Source organism: Rhea pennata, chromosome 10 (genome assembly GCF_028389875.1).
Source record: "Rhea pennata isolate bPtePen1 chromosome 10, bPtePen1.pri, whole genome shotgun sequence".
Lineage (NCBI taxonomy): Eukaryota > Metazoa > Chordata > Aves > Rheiformes > Rheidae > Rhea > Rhea pennata.
In genome coordinates, this window is record NC_084672.1 from 1,895,294 (window position 1) to 1,916,159 (window position 20,866).

The window sequence follows — 20,866 nt, forward strand, 5'->3', positions numbered from 1 at the left end:
GAAGTCTGAACACTCAATATGAACTTAGCTTTGATGAACGTGAAGTCAGAAGACGGTGTATCAAGACCAGTATCAGCTGCACAGACCATGCAATAGTGCGTTGGTATTCATATCTTCTTCCTTTTGTTGACAAGTTCATTTAAGCAGAAATTTGATCTACTGCAACTAAAAGTAGGTTTCCCCAGATAGAATAAGGTAGGCCTCAATTCAACAGGCCACTTACACACGCATGGCTAACTTTAAAGCACAAGCAGTTCCACAAATTTAAAATTGACACATGCTTAATATTTTGCTGATTAGGATCTTAAGTTATTTTAATAGGATTTCATAGTAAGTTATTAGAAACAAAAACCTACAGTCAAACGTGTCAATGCTTTTATTTGGGGCTAGAGTCTATAAAAATTCTGTCTTGTCCCACACAAGTGCAGCCAAACAATTGCTCAGCCTGAGATTTTATTGAGTCTGGCCCACAAGAATAATTGGTGTACTAATGAGTTTACAGCATGCTTGATTAAAGCATGGAATTAAAAAAAAAAAAACAAACAAAAAAACAAACAAACAAACAAAAAAAACACTCCTAAAAGGCTATATGTCCTGCAAACAGAGGGAATGCTGTGGAACAGTGGGTAGGGGTTATTCCACTTTAAGCGTAATAAGATCTGCACTAAAAATTGGATGGAGGAATTAGATTCCACCACCAAAGGTAAATGTCTCCAAGAGGAGAAAAAAACTCCCACAAGGTAGAACTTTAAAAGTTCAGTTCCTTTCCCATTTATGTTACACTGTAAAGAAAATAATGCCATTTGTGTCCACGCTAAGGAAGGAGAGGAAAAAAAGAAAAAGTAATTCACATGACAAATGCACAGGTGCAAAGTCTTCAGTATCCATAAAAATGAAATGAAGTTTCTTTTTTGTTATTTTTTGTTTTGTGATTTTTTTTTTCATTATTTTTACCAGTGAGGCCATCTTAGGTTTATATACAAAAGTAAAACTGAAAATATAGTTTTGTTCTCTGTACAGGTAAATTTTTTTCCCTAAAAAAGGAAAAAAACTTGTCTATGTTTCTAAACATAATAAGGTAAAACCAAGCACACAGATCTCCTCTGACAAGTTCATTTACTCCAAAACTCAGTCCAATGAAATAATGTCTGGTATGATACCAAAGATAGATGCCGTGTCCGTGCTGCTTCTACTTGCAACTGGATGACCATGATTCTCTCGCAGGCTGTTGGAGGAAACAAGACTGCTGTTACTGCCACTATTGCTACCATTTGTGGCTGGCAGAGTACTGCTTCCTCCTGCATTTAGCTGATCGAGAAACATCTGAGATGAAGTATATGGGAAAAAACGAGAGTGTAAGAGTTCTTGATCATCTGATGCAGAAACTGCCGCAGCTGCAGCAGCAAGGAGGGAGGTGTTGTAATGCTGGGGGGGGAAAAACAACATTTTCAAGTTACATTTCAGACACCATAGTTTTCTTCAGACCAGCACAAAAATATATTTGTAAACTAAAGTTCTGTCAGCTTCTGGAGTTCAACCAGCTTGCCTACTCAACCTTTCTGTAAGGTAAGTGGACCAATGTAGTGAACTTCTACCTCTGCAGCCCCTGATTTCTGAAGCCAAAAGAGATTGGAAATATTGGCATTAGTAACAGCAAAAGCTAGAAAAGCAGTAATATTGCAAAATACCCAAATGGCAAGAAACAGTAAGAAGCAGCACTCTTTTTACCTCTTCAAGAAATTCCTTCATGGAAACATCCCCCAAAATTTAAAGACGCTTTTTGCCATCCCTCCCCTCCATTCAAAAGTCACAGACCAACCACATCTGGTAAAACTATGTGCTAATCACTGTTGGTGAAGGAAAGTATACTTCTGTGAAAAATGCATTCAGAAATAGCATGCTTAGTCTCATCGGGGGGGAAGCAAGGGCTGTCCCAAGTTATACTCTTTGAAGGACAACTCCAATAAGCAAGAATTTTAGCTACCAAAAACCAGATTTCTCTCCAAAATTTCGTTCTGATATGATTTCTGTCCACTATCATGAAACATCCGCACAGGCTACTCAGCCTGGTTCTCTGACATATATGCACTGGTATAATTATGCCCTATCAGTGCAGTACCAGACATTCATAGTACTTGTTCCAGAATAATTTTCATACTTATGTTTTACTGAATATCAAGATAGCTTTTCTGAACCCAAATTCTACAACACAGAGTCTGGTCTTAACTGTCACCTGACAGGATCCCTCTGCATTCAGTGCAATTCTCCTACACGAGACTGAGGAACAGACATGAATGGACAAAGGGCAGGCAAGCCACCCCAGCCTCTTTCCTTTCTTGGAGGCACAGGAGGGAGGGCCCTCCTCAAGTGGGAGGGCTTACCAACCTAGACACCCTTTGAGAATGACCTGTATAGCTCCCCACACTGGAGAAGCCAGTATGAAAGTGGCCTACTTCAGTGATTATGTACAAAAGGTGGGAAGCATGGTATGAACAGGCACATACTGATGCCAAGAAGAAATTTTACTAAGAAACAGGGTTGGCCAGGACCAAGTTTTCCTCTTGTTCATGGCCTCATAAAAGAGAGTTGCCCCTGACTCTCAGAATTATCAAAAAGACTAGCAAGAGTCCCAGCAGTGGGGCCCAGCATCGTCCGATGACCAAAGGTCAGAGCCTGGGTCTGAAAAACTACAGAGCTGGCTGGTGGACCTTCTACATAGTGAAGGGTTGTTCCACAAGACAACAGCTGACTGAGCCTAGCCTTGGGAAATAAAGTGTTTATCTTTGGTGACACCCTTATCCTACACCCATATTTAGATCCTTCCTTGCCTATACATCCAACCCATTAAGTCTTTCTCAAAAAAGAATTTCTGCCCTATGACTTGATTTGTCTCGACTTACCTGATTGTCTCCTGACAGGAAAGGAAAGAAGTCTAACCCTGTAAAGAGACAAAGTTAAGCTTTCAAAATAAACAAGCAACTCACCATTTTTCCATCCTCCCCCCCTTTTTTGGAAATAAAAATCAATTTAACCACCATAATTCTGATGAAACTTCAGATTCTCTTCACTGTTGGATTCTCTCACTTGCAAGAGAGCCCAAACTTAAAACATTAAGACACTAAGCTAATTTTTTTTAAACACCATCTTAGCTTCTGTGTATATCAAGTAATACTTTGCATCGCTGCACTGTCAAACCACTGCATATTTAAATCCTTTTGTAATAGTCATTACTGCTCAGGGAGCAGTACTTAAAAAAAAAAAAATCAAAAGTTTACCTTGCAAGTCATAAGGCATAGGTGTCATATGGAATGGATGTCTGTAGTCTTGGATAAGTGATGTATTGATGTAGCTTGTGTCAACAGCAGGAAGGCTTGGTGTTCTTGACACAGGAGATGCTTGATGGGGTAAATTTAAAATGCTGGAAGGAACAAAGATTTGTTACAAGCATGAAAAATAGTCAAAAACAGTCTTGGCTTTAATGCTTAAAAACAGCATTCGAAGATTCCTGCTGCTGGCTCGTGGATGTTATGCCTATTTGTCAAATTTAACACAAGCCAACCTCCCAGTATGCCTCATGAACTATGCAACAAGTGCAAAACCATTCCTCTACTAAATTTCAAGGCTTTGCTAGAAAGCATCATGATGCTACAGCACCTCAATGAGTGCAATGAGCATCACCTTTCCCAAGCTTTGTTCTCAGAATATTTTAACATAAATTTTAAGTAATTCCGTCTAAGACGGAGCTGCACCGAAGATTTCAGCCCAAACAGTTAAAGTTTAGCAAAATCATAAGCAAAGAAAAAGCCCAAATTGTAAACAATATAAACTGATGGCTCTCAGTATAAATGGTATTGGGATCTCTGCTACGAATATACTACAAATACTCTTAAGCGAGGACAAAATAATCCTAAAGATATTTTATACAAAAAAATAAATAAAAATCCACATAACAATACAACAGGTATTTCCATATGTTCTACAAGGTAATCAGCAATGGAAGGCAGCCAAAAAGGTCTTGAAGAGTTTTAAGTGATCACTGAGTAGTTTACATCACTGGAGTAGTAATCAGTTCAACAACAGGATCCCTTTGGTTTAGTCTCAGTTTTCATCCCTCCGTGTTTATGTAAACAGTGTGCTATTAACAGCTTGGCTACTTATGTGTAATCAGGTTATTCTGGCATTCTTACTACCATGCTGCCGGCAGTAATCACTGGCAAAACCCCCACACTCCTACACCACACCCAGTACTTTTCTCATTGCTCTCCCTTCCTATATGCTTGCTTCTGTGTTTTTCTGTGGAAGGAAAACACTTCCAAATCCACAAAATTATACTTTTAAGAAGCTGCATTTTAAGATGCAACTTCTGGCACCGCTTTGCACTTATTTTCACAAGATCTATTTACAAAACTGTTTATATACTGTTACACATTTAACACCCCCAAAATTTACTTTTGAAAAGCTATAAAAGCATAGTCAGGTTTCTTTACTTATTGTATACATTTTATATAATACATAACATTTTTGTATTCCATCTTTTCATGGCTTGCAAGCTAAGATCAAACTCATTTGCTACAACCCATACTATATGGGGATGTACTCTAAACACAGAATTTTCCAGATATAATTTCTTTTGAAATTTGCCAATATTCTTCCACGTGAATATATTCTCTCTGTATATATTTTAACATATTTTTACATATTAAAAATATGTATATATTTTTATATATCTCTGTATATGTTTTTTTCCTCACCCCTTATTATTTATTGGTGACGCTGGAGATATGGAAGGACAGCTTCTCTTTGCAGATGGTTCCTCTTCCTCTTCATCTGATGAGCTATCTATGGTTAAATCAATCACTTCTACTTTCTTGTTTTTATTTGATTGCTGGTGAGAAGACACCTGATGTTCCAAGGAAGAGCTTATGCACCCTATACAAAGTAAGTTAACATCATAAGCTATAGTTTACAACACTAGAAATCATAACATCAACAGATTACTATGTGCTTTTATAAACAAATCTTACAATTCAAAGCAGGAAGCTTATAATTCAGACAGAAATTTATATATATATATAAATTTGCTAATAACCTTAAAAGCACAATCAACTCCAAAAAGGCATTGCTCAAACTTTCTCCTAACTGATCAAAAGCTACACGCAACACGCAAATAAGAACATCTTGCCATCAAAGTTAAAGGAACCTCAATACTTAAAACAGCTCAGCAGCATTAGCATTCAGTCCAAACACGGACTTACCATCAACGCCATTGTAAGATGTAGTTACTTCCTGCACTTCCTTTTTCGATCTCATAGGAGCCCACGATCCATCCTCCTTAAACTGAATTTCATCACAATCTGTACAATACTTCAGGATTTCCATGAACAACCTGTCAATCAAAACCCTTTAATATCAGTAAGAGCTTAACTCAAATTTCATTTCCAATATCTTTATTAGTCATGCAAGTTTAAATTATAGCACTGAAAAAAACTTAAGTGAGAACTTTTGCTATACTGCCCCTCCTCATCTGACCCCTTAATAAACAAGAAGTCATTTAAAAATTTAAATATTATTTAATACAAAAACTTGCATATTCACTTAAAAGAGGTACAGATGTGGAGTCATTACGTGAATCTTATAACACAAAATGCCTCATTTCCCAAAACAAAGGAACAATGAACATGAAAAATCCCTTATTTACCCACGCTTATCTCTGACAATATTTAACTGATGAAGGAAGCCCACATTCTAAAGGAGTTGACATATCTGAGTATATCAAGACAAGTAATTCCTGAAACCTCTCTCTCTCTTTCTGCCCCGCCCCCCACACCTTTTTTAAATGAAAACTTCCTAACAAAAGCTGAGCATGGCAATCTAAACTCACTGCCTCTCCTCCTAGCTGCATTTCCTAAGACTTCTAGGTTCCTGGTGCCACATCACCCCCAGCGGGAACTGCAGCTTTTGACCAAAACTATTCATGTGGTTCTGTGTAGGAAAAAAGTTTTGCTTTAAAATAATGAGATAGTTCACTCTTTCCCAGATTGAAAGATTTTCTAGAAATAATATTCTCTATGGAATGCTTTATCATCTAATCCCTGACATTCACACCTGGCGACACATGAAGAAACAAGAACAATAACTTTTTTTGATTATTACCACTGTTAGTCTTTACTATTATTGACTGACACCTCAAACAAGCAACTCCCGTTCTTTGATCCAAAGCAAAGGACATGTAAATCCAGGGGTCCATGAATCCAAAGTAGCCTATACAACCCGCAAGTATCATTTCACAAGAGCTCTTTTCATAGGAGATCGAAAAGAATTCCAACAAAATCTTATGCTTCACTAGCAGGTCACCAAAATGAAGCACATATTCACTAAAAAAGACTCAATGATTTATGAGGGGAGAGGGGTGAGGTTGGGGTTGGTGTTCTGGCTTGAGTAAAACATTCTCTACTTGTTCTCCTCCTTGATCAAGTTTTAGAAAGAAGGTTCCTATCTCCTTGATCAAGCTTTAGAAAGAAGGTCCCTATCTAAGGAACTAAAACACAAATCCAGGATTCATACTTTGTATTTCTTCAAAGAGATCAATATTCGCTTTTTAAATATTCTGCAGGTAGGGAGTACCAGGGAATCAATCTCTCTGTCACTTCCTATATATAGCAGCTCCCCAAGTGTGAAATTGTACATGAAATTCAAAATGCATCTGAGGGGATGGCAATATTTATTTGATCCAACATTAGCATCTGCTATAAACTATGTTAGAGTTGTGCAGTATTTCCTGGGGTAGGGTGATGGTGGGGGAGAAAAACACTCCCTCTCCTTCCCCCTCCCCCTAAAAAAAACTATTTTAGGGAGGATGGCACACAAGCTTTCCTGGAATTAGAAGGAATACCTTTATTATTAATATTAATAATTGGAGATCACCACAATTCTTCCAGAATACCAAATGAACATGCACCTGGATTAGGAGTTTTTTCACCAACAAAACATCTCATATCCAGATGATCAAGGTTTCAGAAGTATGCTCTATATTCTCTACTGCACAAAAACAGTAAGCAGAAAGTGTAAATTACATCCATCATTTGATTCAAACATTACTTACCCATCAATAATAAGATGCTCATAGGGAGCCTTCTTGTCACAGACAGGGCAAACCCAAGTTGGTTTCTTTTCATTCATTTGAATATACAAAGTGGCATCAAAACATTGCAGGTGTGAACAAGTCAGGGCCCTACATGGTATAGTTAGCCGCATTTTACCAAGCTTTAAAAGAAAAAAAAAAAAGCATCATCTTGGTATTAAACTAAACAGGGCTTTTGTGTCTGAAAAGAGACAGAGATAGATTGAATTCTACTCAAGAAAGAACTAATACAAAACCAAGTTCAAATTAAAAGACACAGAGTATATATTGTTCCACCCTTCCTCATTTGTAGATTTAAACACAGCATCAACAAAAAAATATGTTAACAAACGTCACATTTTGACTGCATCTCATAGAGGAAACAGCAGACTATATCCTTTCACACTCCTGTACCCAAACCAGATCCACCGGCCGCCTATCACAACCCTGTGCTCTAGGCTAACCGTGAGAAAAAAAAGTTTTCTCCTTTGTTAGGATATTGAAAGCTGATAAACACGGTTCAGTTCTTTCCTGTCACTTATAACTAATCTAAGCGTGTATTCAAGCTACTGTCCATATTTCAGTCACGAGAGCATTACTGTAACTGTTTACTTGTTTAACTTTACACTCACAGAAGCGAGCATATAAACACACTTGCAAGATTACGGCTCATTTCCTGGTGTGTTTGTTTCTCTAACGCTATTATTTTCCCTGCTTTTTCCAAGGGACTGTCAGGAAGCTATTACTCCAGAAGAAGTCGCATTTGTTAACTATTAAGAAACTACACTATTCTCCTTTTGGTATACTGTTGTGAGGTACCCTGAAATTCTGCTGCTTTTTTCTTGGGTAAAATACAAATAGTTGGCTATCCCTTACCATACATTATATCTTTTCAACCTTATAAAGAGCCTGCAAACATTATTGGAAGATGATGCAGGAGGAGAATGAGTTCTAGGACACGCTTTCGGACAGGGACCATCCTTTCCTTCGTATTTGCAGAAGGTCCAGGACAGCAGGGTTTGGCAGGTCAGCACAAGGCACCTTTAATACAAACTGCATACAGACTAATACAGATTTTACAGTGCTTGAGCAGAGCAGACAAACATAGTCCAAACACCTGCTATGTATGGCTGTCCTAAATTCTACCGTAGGAGTATCTTGATTTGGATTAGATAGCTCAGCACCATCCCAGACTATAAAGCACTAACACATGATTATGCTGTCTGCAAAACTGATTTTGATAGTTAAAAGAAATTTCATATTTATCTGCAATAAATGTTTCCTTTCCTCAAAAAACAGGTCAATTTTTTCTGGCTAAGTATATATATTGCAGTTTAGAAGGGGGGTTAATAGGCAGCACTGAATGCAAAAAGTAAGAGATTTCTAAACAAGAGTTTTCCCCCTTAGGGAGTAAACAACCCACTTTATTAAGAACAATTTATACCAAGTATTTGAAGGGTTTTTCTTTTCAAGTTACATATATTTGACGAAAACATGCATGGTGACTTCATCTGAGAACCTTCAGCCGGTCTAGCAGGACAGTAGGAGGAACTGTTTTTAGTATGGCTTAAGCAAGCAATATGGTCATGCATACTGATCACCGGCAATACAAGACGGGTGCCACAGGATGGCACTCAATCTCGCAGTATCAGAAAACTAAAAACAATACTAAGAACAAAGGCTCTGCTGGCAGTCCTCTGCCTCCTCCATGATGCTTTCTGCATCCCCCCATAAGCAGAAACTGCTCCACCCTCTTCTTGGCAAATCCAGCTGTACTACGGTGCCGTGTGCGTTTCCCTTCCCCAGCCATCAGAGGGGAGCAGGGATCTCCCTGGGGGCTGCTGGACCTGGTGGAGATCAGATGGCAGGAGGTGCTCTCGGTGCCATGTGTTGGCAATCCCCCCCTACCTCTCCCAAATCCATGACTGAGCACATTATTTCTGCCATATAACCCACCCCCAGCAAAGCGAGGCCCCCTCATCCATGGCTGTTATGAGCTCCTAGCTCCCAGATGGCAGGTCACTGGCTCATTTGGCTTTCGGGCAGAATAAGAGTCTCCCAGCTCAGCCAGGATCAAGAGTAAGGGTCCTGGAGGCAAAAACGAGATGCTTATATAGGATGCAAAATAAAAATAACAAGGGTCAGAGACATACTGCAGAAGAACATACGTACCTCATCTCCCAAGTAAAAAAGCACATTTAAACCTGAAATAATTTCTAGATAGCAGCTGGATTTAACAGGACTCATACACACGCAGAGAGAAATGGCGCACACAGCGTTAACAAGTTCAGGTCTCCTTTCTCATTTTTGGCACTGAACATCCTGGATCAGCTCTGCCATACTGGCCAAGCTGCGTCAAAGCGGACAAAAGAAAAGGGCATAAAAGGAGGGATGCACTCAACTTCTGGAGAACAATCTTTCCCAACGTTGTTACTGTTCTGATTCCTGTCTTTTGTCAGCCAAAGAAACCATTCATTAATTTCTTCTACAAGCTTATAAAACATAGCTATCTTTTCAAGTTAAAAAGTACCCAAAAGAATTAAGAAAAGAATTAAGAATTCTTTTCTACTCTCTGTAAGAGTAAACAAAACTGCAAGCCTATAGTAAATGCCAGATTAGTGATTTTTGTTCAAAGCATTTTGTCCAGCTGCAGAGCCTGAGGATTTGTTTTTAACTGAAAAAAAGCCATGAATTCAAGTGTCTTCCTGAAATACATCTTCACTGCAGTCCCTCTGCCTGCTGAATCTTAGACAGATTCAGCCAGTAGTTAAACACAGCTTTTTCTCATACCTACATGGTCTCTGAGGGAGAGCAGGCCTCTACGAGCTAAAAAAAGCTCAGGGGCAATTCAAAACACATTCAGAGGAAGCTGTCTCGCTGCACTTTTTTGAAGGGTAAATAAAGGTTATAAAGCCTAAACCTGCTACCTTAACCAGATAAGCAATTCCATTTATTCTACTGAAGCACGCACACGAGACAATCACATCCCCCGAGCATAAGGCTGAAGGAACGGCATCCTCACATCAATAGAGCTGAAGATGCATTACACTTCAATTTTTGGTTCTGCTGTTGGAGACCAAATAATCATTTGTACTTTCAAAGCATTTGAAATTAAGCACAAAATATTTATAAAAATTCTCCCTCAGCCAGATGCTTAAAAATTAGCAAGTGAAAATACGGAGTTTATAACAAAATTACATACAGAACTGAGAACTGAATCATGTCAGTAAACTCCCATCACTATCTTCCTACTTAGAGGACAATCTGGAAGGCGTCCCTGTCCTAAAAAGCTTTTGCAATGGTGCACTGTTCTATGAGCTACAGTGAAACCAGACAGCACCAAATGACGAAAGTATTGGCGGGGAAGGGGGAAAAATAAATCAGTCAAGCGTGTATGTTTTGTAGACAAAATTAAAAGGATACAGAAACAAACATGCTCAAAATAATCTGCTGTAGACTTTGTCCTTTATATTTATTAGAAAAATTTAAGAGGAAAAAATTTTAAAAAATAGGACTTCATAAGAACTATATGCCAATGTCAGATCGTATTTCATTTTCTTCACTGACAAAGCTTTGAGAAAGCAAAATAATTTGACACCTTTAGGTATTTGTGAACTTGCAATCCTAAAAACAGCCTTCTAGAACATCTTCCTGCTCTAGTGTTAATTGATCTGAACTAGCCAGCTAGAAAAAAACGCATCTAAAAACACAGATGAAAAACTTTTATTGATGAGATACATGATTAGGACAAGTAGAAGTACTTTGTCAGAAAACTCAAATGGAATGCTCTATGAAGAAACATAACTGATAGTTTTGACAAATCGAGTATTGAATTAAACATCTACAATTCCAGAAGATACACGAGGATTAATTTAACATAATGGATTAATACGTAATACGTATGGACTTCTAAACTCTTACAGTAATTTAATTCCTTCCTGCTAATGAATTACTATCTTTTTCTTTATTGGAATCTAATTAATTTTAGAGTGGTAGAAACATTGTGCCTAGAGACTGAAAAAAAAAGGCACAACCCACAATAACAAGACTGTCATTGTGCTTTCTAGAATAATGAAGTACTAACAGCACCACAAGAATTCAACTATAACAACTCAGCAAAATAAGCTGCCAAGCGTCGACCTGGAATACTTAAGTATTCCAAAGCTGCGTAACTCTGGATGCAAGACATAGATTCATGAGATTATAGATCACTAGTTTATAGTTTTAAAGATCAGTATTTCATTTTTTTTTCAATGCAGTCCCTGTAACTTCCTTACAAATACATTATCATTTACAGCTAGCATCAATATTTTTATGGAGGGAGTCAACAAAGACTGAAGATCACAAAAATACCACATTTAAAGAGCTACAATAATCTGAGAAACGTAGGTACTTCTATATATATATAAAAAAAAGCATTAATGTCAACTGTACATTTTGCAAAACAGAGCTTTCATATCTAGAAGTTTATCCCTACATTGCTGGAGTTCGGGCAAATATTTAATAACTCGAAAAATAAGCTTTGATTTTGCCAGAATAAAGTCAGCTGTCTGTCTTTATGTTTCGAAACTGAAAGTTTCTTGTCAAGCATGAGCAGATTGAGCCAAATCAGGAAACAGATGTATCCTTAATCTGGACAAGAGGCTAAAAAGCTATGCTGCAATAAAGGTACTAGGTCAATCAATGCAGAAAGCAAGTATTTTGAAGCAGTGTGAAATTAAAAAAAGATCATAAAGAGATAAAGAGCGCACATAATATTATTATTGTGCAGTTCAGCCAATGATAATATAAAACGCAGCATGAACTAGTGCTTATTCCTGCATCTACCTGATTAACAGCCAATTAACAGATCAAGATACAATCAGTCTCTTCAACTTCCACATTCAATGGATCTGTATCTTGCACACTACTTGTCATACAGAGGATATGTGCCCAGTTGCACCAATTTGAGCAACTTCTCCTTATTCAAATTTGGCAATAATTTTGTTTGAACATTCTCCAGAACACTGCTTTATTTTTAATCTAAGACCATAAAATGCTCAAAGTGCATACATGCATATAATCAGCTTCAGTTAAAAGATGTTCAATTCTTTGGCTCCAGACATCAACTTAAGAGGAATTTTTAGTAGACAGATTCACCTACCTTACTGCTGACAGTGGTTTTATCACAACCAAGCACCAAGGACCCAAGCTGCACAGACATTCACATGATCTAGTGACAGATTTAAATGTACGCTTACATATAGTTTTGAATAGTGTTTTCAAGTTAACGGAATACTCATCCGCTCAGGGGTAAATCACATGCTTAAGCACATTGCTAGATAATTTCAGCACCAGATCCTATCCCCAAAGTTAACACACAAGGAAACACAAGGTAACATCTACTGGAAACTTCTCCCATAACAGCCATATTTCTACCAGAATTAGTTTTGAGGGAATTAAAAATACTTACTGGACAAAGAAGAGAAACTCTTAAGCTTGTTGTTGCTATTTCACTATCTGGATCTGCAGTCAGTTTCTCTTTAACTGTTATTTGAAAGAAGAAAACATTAATTTTATAGTTAATTTATGATACAAACTGGATGGAAGAGAAGTAAAGCAAGCCTTAGACTATATGTGCTAAACTTTTGCCATGTCTACTGGAAGCAAGCAGCAGTGAGTATTGTTTCACACTCCCACCATGAATATGTAATCTAAGTGGTCTTTACTCTCTATCAAGATCATAAATTACAACATTTAAGCAAGCTAGAAGTAGGAAAAGTTGATCTGAAACCAAGATCCTTGGAAAAATTATTTATACCAAGATGGTTCTTTTCACATATATGCAACTACACACTTGAAATCTGCCAAAAAGATTACCCACATTTAGTATCTGAAGTTAACAATGAAAAAAAAAAAACAATACTAAAATGTTAGTAACTTTTACATGGACAAGCACTTCTGTAAATGTCTGAAATAGTCGTCAAGCAACCCAGTCATTTAACATTGAAAAAACTAATTGGGAAATAAAAAAAGTAATAGAAGTACCCTGACAAAATTAGGGCTTTAAATAAAAATTGTAGTGAAACACTAACACTACAGAAGCCTTTCATCTCCACCTGTCCTTGATTTTCATCTATAAAAGAGAGCTCCACAGCAGTCACAGTTTACATGAACAAGTCAATTCTGCCTTCCAGCTGCTCCAGGAATCCTAAATACATCCTTAGTGTTACCTCATACAGAGAGTAGTAGCCACCTGAAAACTCATCGCTGGATTTTTGTGTATTGAAATCATCGTATTACAATACATACAACACAATTAATATACTGACTTTGCAGCACTGCATTTACTGGTGAGCTAATTTCTTCCCCTCTGTAGAAGGTCCTGTACAGTGTACAATACACATTATCTGAGCATCTCCCAATTAGACATTAAAGAATCTAACAAACAGCTGTTAGGTGTTTGTTTTTTCATGCTCTCTGTGGAAAAGCAATGCGTGCAGCAGTGTTTGTTTGGATTTTTATTACATAAACTTATACCAATGTGTACGTGTCAGGGAAACAACAAAGGAGGAAACCCTGCACTCGGATCCGGGGGAGGGGAGGTACTACGCTAGACTGTCTCTCCAGGAGCTCACTCCACACCACTGTGCCACAGGAACACAAAAAACCACCGACGAAGACTTTCCTCCGGCACCTCCCTAGCACAGTTCGGTATCAACCATTTAGTTTAGCTTGTTCAAAGTACTGAATTATCAGTTAACTATATAAATATCATTGCTTTGTTTAAAGAAACACAACCAGTAGAACTGTACATAAACTCTCTCACATTTTTCCCTTCACAGTGTCAACAGGGCTCCTGGACTGGCTCCTAATACAAACAAAGGCCTCAGAGTCTCTGAATTTCAGCTGAATACAAAGAACAGCACTATCAGCTTCTCAAAACCCAGAGAATTGTAGGAAGTCCAAATCTTGGTTAGTACAGTGCTATTTCAAATCGCCTTTTACAAAAGCTCTTTCTCCCTTTTCGTTAACAAGCACATCAGACATACTTAGCGCTCGCGAGTGATCAGGATTCCGAATCCCTTTTGCTCGCAACCTCTGCAGTAAAACCGTGGAGGACAGCTGCTTTACAAGATAGACTGCCATGGAATAGTTCTAGAAAACAGAACACAGAGCAACGCAAAATCAATCTGTTTCAGTTAAAATATCGCTTATTTTATACAATGCTTATGTAATTTATGTGCTTGCAGGACCTTCTGTTTCTACAGTAATTACAAGATGTTAAACGGCAAAGTTTTCAGACTAGAGAAAACCTATCACATTTTAGCAAGTTCACAGGGCTGGAGTTTTTGAGATGTGACAGAAGAGACAGGCTTCATTGAGACTAGATCTAGCTGCAAGAGAAGCTATTCCTTCTGCTATTACAAAGCAGTTAGGACACTTCTGAAGTTTTGTGTTTAACTTGGAGCATGCAGCCTACAGGCCATTTTAAAAGGACGATTTTACATAAATAATGCTAGGTCCTGCTGTTGTGCTGACACATTTAAGGGAAGCTGTCAGAACAAATTTTATCAAAACTTACTTTTTATAAAGCTTTTTTTTTTTTTTTCCTTTTCAAATATGAAAATCAACGCTGGTATCTTTTCAAAAGCAGTCATTAAAAAGATGCATCATCTGCAACATTTCCTACTCAATCTGGAAGCACCGTCCAACCTTCCTTTTCTTTTCTTCCTGTACTGGCTATGAAGTGCTAAAGCTACTTGACTGCTGAAGCTTAACAGAAATCAGAGTTAAAGAGTTCAAGAGTTCGGTGCAGTCAAGATGTACTCTAGTGCATCTAGCTGGCAAGAAATTACCACTCCCAACTGCCTATCCTTCCCGTTGTTTGAGCTTAGGTCACTTCCCCCTCTTCAGAGTCAGCAGACCGATCACGCAAACGTTCCTTATCTATGTCAGCAAAAAGCCAGAGATCTGCTCTTCTGCCGCCGCAGACGGGAATCTGGCGTGCAAGCGAGCCAGACACACACGCACCGACCCTGCCGCTCCCCAGCCTGCGCAGCAAGCTCGCGCTGCAGGACAGAGCAGGGTTGGCAGAGTGCTCCTGCTGACATCACTAAAGGTTTTCGGATCAAAATCTAAGATTTTGGAACTTCTCATTTTTCTTCTAAGCTACTAACAACAGCAGGTAATACTGTGTTTCTAAAAATGTGGTACCATACTGTGCATTCACCAGCAACCCCAAGGAAACAAGCAGCAAGGACAAAACTTATGCTCACACATCACAGAGTACCAACTACTTCTTGTTATAAAACATATATGTGTTTAGCTCTATTTATATGGCTAAACTTGTAGCAATATTCGTACATCTTAAATTGAAACATTTAGGTCTCCTTCCTCCCCACTCCAGCAACTCTCAAGCATGTTCCTACAAAACAAAGCCACAACCAAAAAAAAAAATCCCATACAATTGTGACATTTACCATTCGTTATTTAGGATGTCACTAGAATATGAAGATGAAATTTCAGTAATTTATCTTACCATAAAAACCACACAAATTGAAATAGAATCAGAAACACCACATTACGTATTTTATTCTTAAAATGAATGCTTCTTACATCGTTAAAAACACTACTGCTTTAACTTGTTTGTTTAATGCCTCAATTAGTATAGAAGTTAGAAAAATGCTAATTAACATTGTGAAATTATTTACCGACAGCTTGAATCTACAAAGCTAGGAACTTGCCCAAGGCATCTTGTACAGAAGGTTTTTGAAACAGATTGTGTAAAAATCACAATTATGACTTCAGGAAAGGTAAAGTACACCAGTTGAGACAAGCAACTGACTCTTAAGGGAAGGGGAGATAGGGAAATCAAATTTTGTTCTTTATAGGCACATCCAAAAATAAAATAATTCCTCACATTTAACTGTCAAGATCTCAAACAATCAGATTAGGAAGCATTACTTCTCATGAGTGGAGATGTTGATTGACATATCGTTCTCATGGAATGCATTAAGAATTTGCCACTATCTTCAGTTTTGTATTACAGGTTAAAAGGTATCCAGTAAGTTTTATAAAACTGAAATATTTAAGAAGCCTGAGAAAACTGCTAGTTCACCACAGAGCAGCTTAGAGCTCATGCAGATTTGCGACATTTCTTTTCCTTAAATCCTCATCTGCATTCTAAAGCAAAAGTATAGCACTGTATTCACAGCAATAACCAGGATTCAGCAACTTGTATGCAGCCACTACTGCAATGTAAATCAAAATAGGTTTATTTTCAAATGCTTATTTCGGATGCCTGCAGTTCTTATTAGATTAAAAAAAAAAAAAAAAGTATTCAATCTTCATTTATTCTATAACCTGAACACAGATTTTTTTACACTTGACAAGAAATATATCGTGACAGGGAAGGACAGAAACGCCAATACGATGTTTTATATTGGGCTGCTGTGCACAGTTGGGCTATAAGCGTTTTGCCCATTTTGGTTCAAGAACCCTGGACTTTGTACACAGACAAGTTCTTGGAAAAAGTTTCATCTCAGGATAATTCAAAAAACACAATGGCTGCAATGACAAAACCACAATTTTTCAAGTATGCATTGATTTTGTAATGGATATCTAGCAGTTGTTTGTCATCAGTGAGAGCTGATGCACTGATTCATGGAACAACTTAGAGACATTTTGCAAGTTGTTTCAGATTTAACTAGTCCAGTGGAACACCAGCAATTTTATAATCCCCTCCTATACAAAGGAGATTATAAAAATATGACTTCTTAATATTAAGTATATGGATGTTTGTGAGAACAGAAATATGAAACAGAAAAGTTATATTTCCCGGACACTACTGAGTTGCTATGCTTTGTTGTCTGTTTTTTCAGTGTTACACAACACTGATCTGTATAGAATGTCAGATGTTAGCAGGTCAGTTAAAAGCTGAATCCAAGATAAGGTTTGTCAAGTCTCAAAATCAGGAAAAGCTTGAAGTCTAAAGTTAAACAAAAAACCCAAATGTAAAATTTCTTGAACTTACTATCTGGGCCCTCAATTAGGCCCACAAAGATAGGTGGATGCGTGGACGAAGAGGAGAGATCACACCACGAAAAAATTTGAGGGCTACTGATCTAGGGAGGCATGCCATATCTGCCTGGCGTAAAGTAACAGAGAAATGCAATCAAAAGAAGGAACAGGCTATTGCTAAACCATGAAGTATTTTCTGCACAGTTAAACTTTCTTATCTTTAAAATCTTTCATACATATGCCAAAACAGAAATTAATAAGCTCAGGTGACATTATGTACCACAAATTTACTTACTCTTCCAATTTCTGCAGTCCATGAAACGACGATTGTGTTTGGTACCGTTGTGGATAATCTGACGAGTGAGGTAATGTTGATTGGTCGGCTAGGTCGCTTTGGTTCAACACCATTTTTGGTTGGTGGAAGATAGCCCTAGAAATTAAAGCATTTTTTTAACTTTCAGAAAGAAAACAAACACAAACACAAACTCTTCCCTTCTTCCTCCTCTCTCCCAAAAATGCTGCCACAATTAAAGCTCTGTATTCCACCTGAACCAGACTCCCTCTTCAATTTAAAAATATACATGGCAGACAGTACAATATCAGATATTTCACAAGACCTTTTTCTCACACAACATCCTAACCCTTCCCATGGGAATACTAAGGGGTGCCTTTGCCATCCCACCTTTCTCTGCTGGCAGTATTCCTATTCAACCAGCCTGGCTAAAATCACCCAACCTAAGCCTCTGCAGTGCCCCAGCACTATAAGTTAGTGTCTCTGTTTTGTCCTGTTGGCCAGTGACATTCTTTTCCCTGCACACATGATCTCCAAAACCGGTCCAATTTCAGCCAGATTCACCAGATGTTTCTAGAACATAAAAGTTTACTGTCACTCTTTTAGAAAATCAACCTTCCGGATCTATTGACCAGCCTCATGAGAAAAAATTTACTTAATTGTTCTTTTTTTCATTCATCTACATACCTTCATTCAAACACTCCAAAATGTGAAAACAAAGGTTAGGATAAATGCTCATGCACCTTTCTGACAAACAGTTCATAACACTGCTATCTGATTATATAAACCCAAATAATATCTTACTTACTGGAAGGCTGCATGGTTTCCCATTTACTTTCACACACAGATTGGGTGGGAAGTGATCTTCTTGTGGACAACTGGTCTCTGATAAACAAAACCTGAAAGTAAAGAGCTTCCATCACCTTTCACTTCTAAAATGACTTAAAGACCACCCATTCCTAGAAGGAAATTTTTTTTCCACCAAGCCATGAGAGCATGCCAAATCCTGCTAAACATAGTCCTCAAAACAGCAGGAAAGCCCTTCCAAACTACAGGTGTGGGTTAAGGTGGCCAAAGGTTCCTCCTCAGGTTTCTCCAATTCCTCAGACTGGGTCTGTCTAACAACAGAACTGTTCAGACAGGCAGGTTCCTGCTACAATAGATAGACCATCCAGCTTCTTTCCCATCACTCCTCCTGCCCGACTTCTAGAGTGTTCGCAAACAATATAAGCTATCTGTTCAGCTGTCTCTCCTCCGAACTTCAGTAAGCCAGACTGCTATTTAGCCACAGCATCAAACGCTACATCAGGCCTTTTACTTTAGTTCAGCCCAGTTTTGCTAACGTTATTTCTAAGCCTTTCTAATAAGGCTTATTTGCTACTGAAACCAAAGCACAACAGATCCTCCCTTGCCCCACAAAGTGCTGATAGGCCCAAGGATGCAGGGAATGCGCATATAAAAGACAGACCTTCAGGATCCTCTCAAACCCACTGGATTTCTTCCAGGGACACTCAAACATACTTTCACATCAGGGTACAGCTATTCAACGCAGTTGAACCTAACAGGTTGCTGCTCTCAAAAAGGGGAGTTACCTTCTGTCCTTGTTTTCTCTCCTTCTTTCCCCTTCCCTTTTGTTCACCTGACCCCACACCAAGCCAATTTAACTTGCTGATCAGCAGAAGTTAACCTGACAAACAAGACCCAAAAGTACTTGTTTTCTGTCTGCAGAGTTAACAGTTCATGATGTAGTCATGCAAACACCAGATCCAGTGCAAGAAACGAGTGAGACAGTGAAGCCCGGAGCAGGGGGATGGAAGGCAAGACAGCCTTTGACAAGGACAAGCTGCAAAGTCAGCTCTGATGTAAGGTCTGCTCAAACCCTTACAGAGAATTACAGGGATATGAAGGATTTAATTGGCTTCTGATAAATTTCTCAACCTGTTGGTTATTTAGACATTTTAAAATCAAGTCCGGTGATTCCCAAAATCTTGCCTTCCATTCTCAGCAGAAAAGTAGATCTTGGGTTGCCATGCCCAGCAAATACAGTGTTTGCCATCTCTGCTAGAAGAAACTACCCTCCCTGCATATGGAGTTTGAAGGTCAAGGCACCTGGAATCTGATAGATTCGGAGTTAAGGAAAGGAGCATACGCACAATCTAAAACAAGGAATTGAAGAAAATCAGCTGGTTATAGCATGCAGTATATGCAATATTCTGACACGCCAGGCATCAGGCCACCAGGAGCTTCAGGAAAGCTGCATATAACAAAGACAAGTAGTTAAGTCTGCCCTTTCCAAAGCAGCCAGTAGCTCAAATCCCCAACAACAAACTTTTCGCAAGATAACACACAGTAGGATGAGACTCCTTCTACAAAGGTAAGACAGACTTGCTAGGGAGCATATATCTGATACTTTATATTTCCAAAATTTTTTTTAAAACAGCAGCATCAAGAACAGGCCATATGAACGCATACCTTAGCTGGACCTGTACTGTGAAGTCACATTTGGTCCCAGAAATATCCCTGGCAGAGACAAAACACAGGTTACAATGTGTTATTATATAATAGGATCATTAACGCTTTTTCAGAGCTAGCTGTAAGCGGGCCCTTGCGTGTGTGCCAGCCCTTTTGCATACCACACTTTCCTTCCTCTGGTCAAACAAACCACCATTCTTAAGACACTCTTTTAAAAAATGTACTTTTTACTTCTCAGAGTAAATAATTCAATTACATTCTCATTTCACCCCTACCATTCTCTTCTTTTGGTATACTGTAAAGCAAATTCTGATGGGTCACTACATATATCTTTAAACTGAGTAAATATAGAACTCAACACAGAAATTGGCCAGCACTGAAAAAGGGCTGCAAGTAGGAAAATTACATTATTTGTGCAGAAGGTAGTATAACAGAAATCTATCCAGTCTTCACCGGACAGTGGTGGCATTAATACTCTCTTCCTTGCTGTTTTCCCTTTCCATCACCTTACATGCAAAGGAGAAAAGAACTGCCCAAAAGAGTATTATCTGAAGCACTATGCACTGTTCTGTGTACTTTAAGATCACATTATAAAGTAAAGGTTAAAGTAAGCTCATTTTTTTGGAGTTTAAATACTGTACTATCAATAAAACTCACTTACATGGAACTGCTGATTTGCTGCACTTGTTGTGGTGTCAGTGCAAACGCAAAGCAGGTTTCTCGAAATCGCTGACTATTATCTGATGCTAGAAGAAAACAAGAAAGCATCATTTTTAAAAAACACAAATAGAGAATAATCAGAGCTATACCCTTTCATTAAAGTGTCTACATAAATATATACACATGTCTATATAATTTTATAGCAAGCATAGCACTATGATGCATCTGTTTCTGTAAACAATTTCAAAACCACCAAAAAGTGCCATTTAAAGCCTTTTGTAAATGAAAACAAAACAAACAATCTATATATTTATATATAA

The 20,866-nt window shown here is 38.1% G+C and overlaps 1 protein-coding gene across 2 annotated transcripts in view; it reads right to left on the minus strand.

The window, feature by feature from the left end:
- Positions 1-1,099: 1,099 nt before the first annotated feature.
- Positions 1,100-20,866, minus strand: part of PIAS1 (protein inhibitor of activated STAT 1) — a 58,866-nt gene continuing 39,099 nt past the window's right edge. Inside the window, exons 3-14 of one of the 2 annotated variants that reach the window (XM_062583687.1) lie at positions 20,548-20,632; positions 19,887-19,934; positions 18,223-18,313; positions 17,418-17,552; positions 14,152-14,257; positions 12,573-12,646; positions 7,103-7,263; positions 5,256-5,386; positions 4,752-4,929; positions 3,276-3,418; positions 2,901-2,938; positions 1,100-1,225 (exon numbers count right to left, since the gene is read on the minus strand). In XM_062583687.1, the coding sequence (XP_062439671.1) occupies positions 1,190-1,225; positions 2,901-2,938; positions 3,276-3,418; positions 4,752-4,929; positions 5,256-5,386; positions 7,103-7,263; positions 12,573-12,646; positions 14,152-14,257; positions 17,418-17,552; positions 18,223-18,313; positions 19,887-19,934; positions 20,548-20,632 (1,226 nt within the window). In that variant the 3' untranslated portion in view covers positions 1,100-1,189. Of the gene's footprint in view, positions 1,426-2,900; positions 2,939-3,275; positions 3,419-4,751; positions 4,930-5,255; positions 5,387-7,102; positions 7,264-12,572; positions 12,647-14,151; positions 14,258-17,417; positions 17,553-18,222; positions 18,314-19,886; positions 19,935-20,547; positions 20,633-20,866 lie in introns of both variants that reach the window. The other variant, XM_062583686.1, reaches the window with a different exon arrangement.